The 12,001-nt window shown below is 35.6% G+C and overlaps 1 protein-coding gene across 1 annotated transcript in view; it reads right to left on the reverse strand.

Annotated features, from left to right (window-relative positions):
• Positions 1-12,001, reverse strand: part of DNTT (DNA nucleotidylexotransferase) — a gene marked incomplete at its 5' end in the record, with an annotated part of 91,583 nt that overhangs the window by 59,491 nt on the left and 20,091 nt on the right. Inside the window, 4 exons of the mRNA XM_082765055.1 lie at positions 4,049-4,181; positions 5,335-5,458; positions 8,643-8,714; positions 10,027-10,197. Coding sequence (XP_082621181.1) covers positions 4,049-4,181; positions 5,335-5,458; positions 8,643-8,714; positions 10,027-10,197 — 500 coding nt within the window. The remainder of the gene's footprint in view (positions 1-4,048; positions 4,182-5,334; positions 5,459-8,642; positions 8,715-10,026; positions 10,198-12,001) is intronic.

The raw sequence follows: 12,001 nt of genomic DNA on the forward strand, positions 1-12,001 counted from the left end.
ACTTATGAATTGTATGGACAAAGCACACAGAAAGGCTGTCAGAAAGCCATACCAGAAGTACAGTAAATGAGAATGATAATTTTTATCATGTTATTTCTTATTCCAAATCACTTTCTGAACTTCATCATTCAAAATTGTTTTCTGTGTTTGTGCAAGTTGGGATATAAATAGCCAGCACAGAGACTGAAGCCATAAGCTACACAAGTGTTTCCAAGCATTTTTGCTCTTGAAAAGCCTTCAGTCTAGATCATCTCTTGTGGTAAAACCAAATATTAACAGCTAAATAATGTTAGAAAAAATCCAGGAAGTTGCAGAATGGGATGGTAATGATTTAGCCCATGACAACCTTTTCTTGAAATCACTCTGAAACCATGTCCCAACACAGAGCTACAGGGGAAAAAGGGGGGAAAACTGGATTATTCACTGCCATGAAATTTAGTGTGAAGTTCTGTCTGCTTGTCATTACTTACAATCTGTCAATAATGGTAATATTATTAATAACAACATTAACACTTGGATTAACACATTGTTAATATTTTATTTTTTTAATAATATGCAGTGAAATATGCAGAATGAGATAAAGCTACTGCTACTGAAAAATTCTTAATTCTCCCCAGAATAAAATTACTTTGTGTGTGTGTGTGTTTAAGTTATTAAGGGAGAGACCAGGTCCTCAGTTTACCTCTCATTTAAATGCTATAAGTTTGAACATGCATTACATTAAACTACACTTCTGCCTCAGAGGTACTTGGGAGATATGATGCTATTCTCCACCTCTCAAGATTTATCTCATTAACTTTGGAAGAAAATAGTCTTAAATCTCATAAATTCACAACAAGAGAGGCTGAGTACTGAAAACCATGCCATGCCAATTCCTGATTCAAACAGACTGCACAGTAAATTCATCGTTCTCATAACATTTTCCAAGGTATATTTTATATTACAATATCAGCAGACTTCATACTTCCTTCTCCACAATCAAGCTGTTAGACCTTGCTAGATGGATAACAAAATGCATTCTTCACAGCACAGTTGATTTATGTCACAATAGTTGTTTTACTTCTGTATTTCCATGCATTTCAGTGTTTTAATTTGTTTCAAAATGACCCAGAGAAATGCCAGAAAAGGATTTAAAAAAAAAAAAATAATCTACCAACTTCTCATACCTGACTATACCAACTGAAACTCCAGAAGTATGTTTTATAGGTGCTTAGCTAAATGTTTCTGTTGGAGACTAACAGAGGATAAACTCATCCAGACTTCATAAGTTTATTCATTTCTGCTCATGAATGATTTCAAATTAGGGAGTTATTGCAGGGTTAATTAAGGATCACTGAAACTGGGAGCCGTGAAGGGTTGCTATCATGACCTTTTATTTCAGTTAGTTGAAAGTCTTTATGTCTCTTTATAGATTCAGATAGCTGAAAAGAGTTACCTTAAACTAGACATAGCATTCCTGCTGCTTCCAACCAAAGACACAAGGAAAGTACTTCTGATTAAAGACATTCTGAGCTATAGTTTTGTGAAAACAGGCAGAAAGATGAAATATTCAGAAACAAAAGGCATCAAGGAAGTAGCAGACACTGAAGTCTGCTTCAATAACATGACCCTTGAGAAGAGGTAAAAGAAAATTTGGGGGCTAGGTTGTAACAAGAGAATAAGAGGAAAAATTGTACACAAAACTATCAGAGAAACTGTTCTTGAGATGTTCTCAGTCAGATTACAGCACAGATTGCAATAGCTTTTCCAGTTGTCATGACTTACTTGAACAACTTGTAAGTCTGGTGTTTTGATTAAACAACATAGATCCAAAGGAGATCCCTACCGAATCTCCATGACTGCAGATCAAGCAATGGAAGTTTTGCTTTTGGTAATTCATCCAATTCTCCCATAGAGTAACTAAGAACTTACAGATTCCTGACTTTCAACTCTCCAGTCAAATCCAGAGAATACAACAAAATACTACTTCAATGGTTATGAAATAAATATATAAAAAAACACAAATCTGGGTCCTGGGGAGTGAATATATTATTCAGAGCAATCACAAGCTATTTTTTCTGTTGTGTTAGTAGTGTACAAGGTGTGGTATGAGAGAATCCATGCAAGTTTTTTGATGAGTAAAATTTGCCTACTTCTTTTATTAAAGCAATATTATTTATTATCTATTTAAATAATAGATCATGAAAGAAGCAAGTAATAATTTGCTAATTGAAAATTGGAAGCTCGTGGCTTACATTGGCTGCCCACTACAGCTTAGTCCAACTTTGCTACCATATGAGACAGACATAAAAAACAGATCTAGTCATACAGATTCCATTGCAGTTCAGGATTTAAAGTATAGATACCTAATAAAGTTACCTTAATCCCTTTAATTAAGTTTCTATAAATCCTACATTGAAGCATTTGTTGTCCATGGGCTGGTAAAATATCACTTAGGATTGACATTTTGAAACATTTTTTGTATATTCTCTGTGTATTTTAAATGTAATTAATATACACACTTACTGAAGACATCATTAGATATTTAAAATAATTTATTTTCTGAGTTGACATACCTACTTAAAAATACAAGGCTTGTTCTTAGTAAAAAGAGAAGGCTAACTACCATAGCTCCCTGAAAAAATAAGCAGCATAATGGGTTTAAATTTGAATGTGTGAGATTCAACCTTGAAAAAAGTATGCTGCCAAAAAAGCTCATAAACACTTCATATCAAAAAAAAAAAAAAAAAGATCTGTCTCTGTCCAGGCATATGTTAATCTGTTATATCTAAGTTAATAACGGCACAAGACCCCTGACTAATTGACATTGGTGTGAACAGATTGTCACCTTATACCTCTTAAACAGGGAGTTTCAGAATGATGACACTTGAGGTTTTTGAATATAAAGCTCAATCTTGTACTTACACTTCTGGTCAGGGTTCATATTTGAGCCTAATGGTTCTTGTTGATGATGCTGTTTTATAGAAAATAGGTAGCTGGAGTCCACAAATATCTTTACAATAAATAAAGTACATGCAAGGAATAACTATAAATATCATTAGGTTGCACAAAGGTGATGAAATACATGTACATTTACCACAATCACTGTGCAATTACAAACATTATAGACCTTACATTTGTCTTATATTTAATTTTGCACAGGAGTGAGTCTGAGTCTATCTAGGCCCACAATATTATTTCACACAGGTGACATAAATTACTAACATTCTTCCATCTTTTCCTTTCATACCATTTTTAGTTGTGTAAGAGTGATAGAACTGCATGTTTTGAGCCCTAAAGGGATATTTTAACTATTTTTGAAAGACATTTTTACCTTTAAAAACATGACCAATTAAAAAATTAACAAAGTAACAAATTAAGCAGCAGACTTAAGATGTTGACTAAGCCTTTTTGGTTTATAAGCTATAAGCAGTGACATACTAAGGGACTGAGTACAGAGCAAGAAACGTGATACTCCTGAAGACTATTCTTTCTCTCATTACTTCACTGTTCTGGGTTTGGTTTTACAGACCAAGACCAACATCTTTAGGAAAAATAATCAGATAGGAAAGAACCTCTGAGATCTTCCTACCTAACCAAAGATTAGTGTATATACAATTTAGTCAGTACTTATTTCAATGTATACTTCTAATGCTACCAGCTCTCTCTCGCTACATTTCAATCTCATGTGACTACATTCTCAAATATTTGCCTTAAAGCTATTGTGTCTTTGTTTCAAGCAAGGCTTTACAATAGTCTCAGGCTTGGGAATTCGGATCCACTAAAAAAAGGAAAAAATATACTCCATTATATTATGTGATCTGAACATCCTTTTTCCAGCAAGCTACTCTTAGATGAGTTTTGTTCTGACAAAACAGACATCAATAGTAATAAAACAAAGGTTTCTAGGAACACCAGAGGATTGCTCTACCATCTAAAAAAAATAAATAAATTAAAACAATCTCTGTTGCTTTCCCACTGAGTTTCTTTATTTTTTTTCCAAGAAATCAACATAATTTTGTCTATACCTGAATAAAATAGTTAAGTGAGCTCATTTGTTTTCACTCACCTTCTGAAACCACCAGTTATGGTAACTAAAGCATCTGGTAGAAACGTGCACACAGTATTCTTGACAATCAAGCTTACTGCATCTGCTTCTGCTTTAGATACAAAGCTAACAAGGTCCTCATAGTAGAGAAACCCTGGAAATCAAAGGTAAAAAAGTGCTGATCACTCTGTGGAATCATTAAAATCTACATAGTATTATGTAAGCCCAGTGTGAAATATAAAGCCACACCTCATCAGGAAGTCAAATCACTCAGTTTGTACTAAGGACAAGAGAACCCTAACTAGCAGCAAGAAATGCCTGACCTTGAACCTGAAACTATAGATATGTTTTAGGGCACATTATGCAAAGAAATATATTTTGATTCAACTTATTCAGAAGTCTTTTCCTTCCTCCCCATCATGCCTGAGAGGTGGGGGTTGGTCTATTCTCCCATGTGCCTAGTGACAGGACGAGGGGGAATGGGCTAAAGTTCTGCCAGGGGAGTTTTAGGTTGGATGTTAGAAAGAACTTCTTTACCGAAAGGGTTGTGAGGCATTGGAACAGGCTGACCAGGGAAGTGGTGGAGTCACCATCCCTGGAAGTCTTCAAAAGACGTTTAGATGTAGAGCTTAGGGAAATGGTTTAGTGGGGACTGTTAGCGTTAGGTCAGAGGTTGGACTCGATGACCTTGAGGTCTCTTCCAACCTAGAAATTCTGTGATTCTGTGATTATATTATCTCCTTTTCTTAATGTATAGTATAGCTTTCTTAAAATGGGTTCTTTTACTTTCTGAAATTGCACACAAAAAAATCTGTGGGGAAGCAACATTGTTCATTTAATCATGTTTAAAACTTTGAAGTTAAGATGTGCCAGGATTGTGGAGGTAATTTTGCAAGCAATTTATTATATATTTGATGACAAGTCTTGATTTATTACTAGAGTAGGGCTGCCTTGAACAAGATAGGTCTCCTCTGAAAAGTAGTTCTGGGTTTTCCTAATGTTGGAAGTTTTTTTCACAGACTGTGCATTAATGACTCATCAATAATTTTGTGTATAAAAGTGGATTTCATTGGATATCTGTGTAGGTATTTTTAAAAGTACACATTAATAGCTGTTGAATTACACCATTTTAGAGTGCCCTGTTACATCAAATATTATTTTAACCTAAAAATATAACATTCCAAAGGTGCTGCAGCAAGAAAATAGATTTATAAGTGAACTGTGCTGCCACTGCCTCCTCTTCTGATTCTGTTTTAAAGTTCTCAGACCGCAGAGATACTGTGTTTTTAATGGGACTTGCACCTTACCTGCTCTCTGCATTTTTGACAGCTTCAAGGTCTTGTCAGCTTTTACCTCTTCCAGAGTTCGTAAACCCATTCTGAACCATTTTTCAGATGTCTTCACTCCCACTCCAAAGACTGAAGTAAACTGCTAAGGTCAGTAGAAGAACACATATTTCAGCATTGTTTTCTAAATTAATAATTTTCTAAATTAATAATAAGTCAAGGTGGTTTCCCAGTGGAAATACTGGACAGAATTTATCCTATATTGAAGATAAAGAATAGCATATTGCATATATGCAGATACAGCTTCATTTCTTTGCATAGTTATATTCAGCAGACAATTGTTTTGATACATGAGCTGTTCTCATTAAAGTGAAATCTAGAAAATAATACAGTAGAATGCCCAGCATCTTTGCATGATTTAGTTAAACACTTTCAACAAAGGTTTGAAATAAGGGTAGTATCCTTTGTTTTTACTGCAAATATAAGAAATGAAAATATTTTACAATATTTTAGGTAGCTGAAGTCCCTCACAAAAATTTCATAGAACAAGAGATGTCTCAACACAGCCTGATTTGACTAAAATTATAATTTTGTATTTTATGCATTAGAAGCTCTCGGTTGTATACATGATGCTGGTGTCACTGCACTCTGGAGAGGTGGGGTAACTGGGAACCCTGCAGCTCTTTAATTCTTCACTGAGGGCAGTGTCTCAATAGCACAAAGAAACAGATGGTAAATGCATAAAGGCTATAAACATATAAAACGTATTAAAAAAAAAAAATTTACACTACATTCTATAAAACACATATGTTTGCAGGTTGCATCAAACATTCTTCTCCAAAATGGAATTCAATTTCAAGCACAAATGGAGAGATCATTTCTGGTTGCTTGAATATTATAAACAGTCTCAAAGTACGTCAGTACTGAGCCAAACTAAAATCCTATCAGTCTTACTTGGAGTACAGATTTCACTATTCTGCCCATAGAGGGAAAATAAATAAATAAATAAAAACCTACCGCCCCAAAGTTTTAGTATGGACATATCCCATTAATTCCAAAGTCATTGTTTAAACTTATTCCCCAATAAAAGTTGTAAAACAAAAATGTCACAGATGTAAGCATTATTCATTGGATCAATATCACAGATGAACAGTAATATGAAAGCAAGAGGAAAACCCTTGATGCATGCCCAAAAGCACGTTCTTCATCTTCACTTTGTCAATACAGAAGCTCTCAATAGCTTCATTGTGCTTTTATGGAATTCACTGAGTAGCTATTTATGATGGAAATAATTGACATTTTCCACTGAATCTACAACCTCTGAATTCCAACCATGCTATTTTGTGTTTTTCTAATGAAATTAATTCCTTGAAAATAATCAAGATTTAAAAAAAAAAATAAAATGAAAATCTTCGATAATATTAAATAGGAATTATCCTACATTTACATATAATGGATGAAATTACCTATCTTTGTCTGAAACATGGGCATTTATGAAAGAATGATTTTAAATACTTTGATTACTATCTTTTAATGTTTCTGCTAGTGCTGCATTTTCAAAAGGATCTATTACTGGATATAGAACTATTCCAAGAAATTCAATTAATGTGGGGATAGAGAACTAAAGAAAATTGATTTTATGTCATTGTCTAAATTCATGGAGGCGGTGGGGGGTAATCTTCCAAAATAAAATCCATGATTATTCAGTAGATTCATAGATATCAATTTGAAGACACTGCAAGAGTGCAGTGTGTAACAGGCCTAATTCTTCAATTCTGGACACAAACATTGCTCTTTTTCATCTGGTAAAAGTGAATTATATCAACTTTTCCTCTGCAGCACTTCCATAAGGAGCAAACCTAACCATGTTATTCATGTACCCTACAAGTAAAACATAGACCATATAATTTATTTCAGTGGTTTGATAATTGTGACACTGTGACCTCTGGTGATCTTTAACGTCATGATGAGTGATTTGCACTCATATTGAGACACGGCCCTCAGTGCAGAAGTAAAGAGCTGCAGGGTTCCCAGTTACCCCACCTCTCCAGAGTGCAGTGACACCAGCATCATGTATACAACCGAGAGCTTCTAATGCATAAAATACAAAATTATAATTTTAGTCAAATCAGGCTGTGTTGAGACATCTCTTGTTCTATGAAATTTTTGTGAGGGACTTCAGCTACCAGAACCAAATTAAACACTAAAATTTAGGAATTTGCTAATATTATGGGATTCTTCTTCACTTACCTGAAGACACAAAAAAATGTTGTAAAGGACAGGCTACAGCCAGTTTATCCAAAATATTGAAGTTGAGCTCAACTATAAAAAGATCCACATTGCTTTGTTGTAATTTGGAATGTGAAACATTGCATAAAGCATACTGGCCATAATTTCACTGATAGGTTTTATTCTAATATTCTTAAACTCTGAAACATAATATTCAATTGTTGATCCTCAATATTTACTACCATTAATAAGTAAGTCTGGTTCCTGAATCCTGCTACATATGTGAATCTACACCTCTTTTCTGAACATTGTTACAGACAATATCAACAAACATCTCTGAACATCCTTTTATACCAGTATTATGATTCTGAGAGAATGGAAGTGCCTTTGAATAGCTCAAGTAAAACTGAATAAAATGGGGGAAATTAAAGTCTCATTCCTTTTACTCCGATTTATTTTTTTCAGAAAACACGGATTATTTTTAGAGGTTAAAACTGCAGATAAAATTGAAAATATATATTTCTAATATATATTTTTCCAGTGGAGAATTCACTGAATATTTAGGAAATTGAAACTGCAGTATTTATCTTCCAGATTCCCTGTAACTATGCAGAAATTTGACCATGAATCTCAACCTACAATACACCTAACAAAGAAACATCTCCGGTCCTCTTTCTTTTGCCTCACACAAAAGAGAATTAAGATAGTCATCTTCTTCACTTGGTATTTTCTTAATAAATGACATAGTGTTACAATAACAGGCTAACATACGGATAAAAAAAAAAAAAAATAGGCAAAAATAAACATTAGGTTAAATTTACTGCAAAGACTATGCATTACGATAGTTTTATGGAAAATGAGATCATTTAGTTCGAGCTTAAGAGCAGCTGCATATACATCATGCTAATTAGAAAGGTAGCTGATTTCACCATTATTCACCATTATTATACTTTCTTTCCCTTTGTATTTACTCAAGATTTTTTCTTACTTTATACTTGGTGTTCTTTTACTGTAAAATAGATAGTCATGTCTAAGCCCTACTAAACAGAGGGTAATATACTCAATTTTAAATAAACAGCAACAAATCACAAAAGATTTACCTTAAATGATTTGTATCGTTCATCATTTAACACATCTTTAGCTCTAGAACTCTCTCCATCTTCAATAATCTCCTAAACAAATAAGAATGTTATTTTTAAAATCAAGATTACAGTAAGATATAGTAAAGTCATCTAATGGAAAATCTTATCAACGTGTAAAAACATTGAGAGCATCCTTAGTGAGCACATCATTATATTCCAACAGGATTAAATTCTGCAATCCTTTTTTCACAGAAATTACTGAAGGATAAAGAAGAAACTGGGACCACACAATGAATTTCACAGTACTTATTTACTCATATATTTTCTCAAGGATGCAGTAGAAACTGGGACCATTGAATATATTTCACAGTACTTATTTACTCATAAATTCACAGCCAGAAAATTTATTTATCATAAGCTATCAATGATCTGTCCTGAAAATTAAATTTTGTTGCTAGAGTTTACTTCTCTTAAAAGTTAGAACATTTTTAAGACCAGATATATTTTTCATGAGTTTATAGTTCCTCCAATCTCTCTGATTAAAATAAAATAAATAAATAAATAAATAAATAAATAAATAAATAAATAAATAAATAAAAGAGAGAGAGAGAGCAAAGCAAAACAAACAAGAAAAACATAAATTTATTCTACTTTCTGTAGAACCGTAGAACCATAATTGAATTCCCAGCCCTCAGGTAGTATGTACAAAGAGCTCTTCAGAGGCTACATTCTTAACCGGTGGAGTGAGGCAAAACAGGAGCGAGAGTGAATCAAAACACCCAGCAATGACCTCTGCAGACAGTGGAGACACTCAAATCAGCTGCCTGCTGGAATAACAGTACCTGAGATGTGGAGTCCTGAAAAGGCCAAGAATTAAAGAACAATGCAGGCAATACTCAAAGTAAGAATGTAAAGTTCATGCTTCACCTAGGTAAAATGCTCTGCTATTCACAGCAAGGTGGGATTTAACATTAAAGTGCTAAAATTTACCAGTTTGGTAAAAATAGTATTTCCAATAAGGCATTCAAGTGAGAAAAGTGATGTTGCCAAGGTAGAAGATGTCACATGAGCAAAATTATTACCAGTTAAACTACCACATCCAGATCAGAGTGAGTCTTTAAAAATGGCGCACAACAATCACAATCTATTATTTATTAATGGTATTTATTCATTAAATAACTTCATTCATAAGGGAAACTCATAAGTTCAGTTTCCAAGCTTTATGTTACTATGAAAGGCTTCCAGTAATCATTGCATTCTTAGTAACAAGGATGATATATTGTTATTGAAGGAAATGCATAAGGGTGTGTAAATACACACCAAATATCTATACTGCAGTCTGTGATCTCTAAAAGTAGATCTGTAAAAGAATTAATTGGATAAGAATTTAGAGGTATGTTACCTCAATAACATCTCTGACTTGATCTCCCATGCAGGGCAACCCTTGTATATCTTTCATTCTGGTTACTGGAAATGGAAGACATTTCAGCACAGAAGCTGCTCTCAGAAATTCCAGACAAAATATTTCATTTTCTTTGAATTCATAATTTTCAGCCATTATTTCAAAGGCATCCTGGGAGAAGGGAGAAAGGGGATACAAAAAAGTTAGTAAAAGCTTAAAGTATTCAGTATATTCCTTAAGGATTACTTTGTATAGTAATTCAAGATTTCTTTGTGATATTGTGAAAAGACAAGAGTTCCTCACTGTAGTGGGTTTACGTGGCAAGGTTTTGGTAGCAGGGAGCCATAGGGGTGGTTTCTGTGAGAAAGATCTAGAAGCTGCCCCATGTTTGGGAAGGGCCCCATTGTTTTCCAGATCCGAGCCAATAAGCGATGTTGTTTTGCGCCTCTGTGAGAGCATATTTAAGACAGGGAAAAAACGCTGCGCCACACAGCAGCCAGGAGAGTCAAGGGAGTGGGAGAACAGCCTTGCACCAAGGTCAGTGTAGAGGGAGGGGGAGAGGTGCTCCAGGCGCCGGAGCAGAAGTCCCCTGCGGCCTGTGGTGAGGACCATGGTGAAGCAGGATGTCCCCCTGCAGCCCATGGAGTACCACGGTGGAGCAGGGTTCCACGCTGCAGCCCGTGGAGGAGACCACGGTGGAGCAGGTGGCCCTGCACCGACGGAGGCTGCCACCTGTGGAAGACCCCTGCCGGAGCAGATTCCTGGCCGGACCTGTAGCCCGTGGAGAGGAGCCCACGCAGGAGCAGGTGATCTGGCAGGAGCTGCTGCCCGTAGGGGAGCCAGGTTGGAGCAGTTTTCTCCTGAGGGATGGACCCCGTGGTACGGACCCATATCTGGAGCAGTTCTGGAAGAGCTGCTGCCTGTGGGAAGCCCACGCCGGATCAGTTCATCAAGGACTGCATCCCGTGGGTGGGACCCCACAGCACAGGGGACAAGAGTGACCGAGAAGGAGCGGCAGAGAAGAAGTGCTGTAGACTGACCATAACCCCCATTCCCCGTTCCCCTGCGCCGCTCGGGGGGAGGAGGTGGAAGAGGGTGGATGGGGGGGGAAGGTGCTTTTGGTTTTTTTTTCCTTTGTTTTCTCACTTCTCTCGCTTGTTAGTTGTAGGCAATAAATCTTACTATCTCCTTATGCCGAGTCTGTTTTGCCCGTTACAATAATTATTGCGTGATTTTCTCGTCCTTATCTCAATCCTTGAGCCCTTTTCACATATTTTCTCCCCATTCCTCTTTGAGGAGGGGGAGTGAGAGAGCGGCTGTGTTGGAGCTCGGCTGCCCACTCGAGCGGAACCACGACAATATTGTGAAAAGACAAGAGTTCCTCACATGAATTCAGCATCACTATCTAACCACTTAAAATTTCTCAGATATCATAAAAATTATATTTTAGAGTCAAATATAAGAAAAGATTTTGATTTAGGAAAAATTCAAAATTTAAAATCTTTTGTGAGATGAACTTTCCATATTCCATGCAGATCTAATAAAACAATGCAAAATAACAGCCTAACTTTTACAATTAGGCACAAATGTAAGCAATCCAACACATCTTCATTTTCAAGTGCAACCAAATAGGAGTCTGTGGTGACACTAGTAAACCACATTTTTGAACTCGTAGCCAATCTTCTATTTAGTAATGTAAGGAACAAACCCACTTTTTCCTCACACTTTTCAGCGGTGTGACCTATGCAAAGAGGAAAACCTTTTATTTGTGGATCTTCAACTATCCATGGGCTGGTTTATTATAGATATTGCACTCAATTGCACTTGAAGATTGCCAGTAGATTTTTTTTATTATTATTATTATTATTATTATTTTTTTTTTTTAACTATCCAGAAGTCTTTTATGAAGTTTTGGAGCCTCTCTACCTACCCCACCACCACCACACCACCATCCCTCCAACTATATGTATATATA

Source organism: Aythya marila, assembly GCF_965140915.1.
Source record: "Aythya marila genome assembly, chromosome: 7".
In the NCBI taxonomy this organism is placed as follows: Eukaryota; Metazoa; Chordata; class Aves; order Anseriformes; family Anatidae; genus Aythya; species Aythya marila.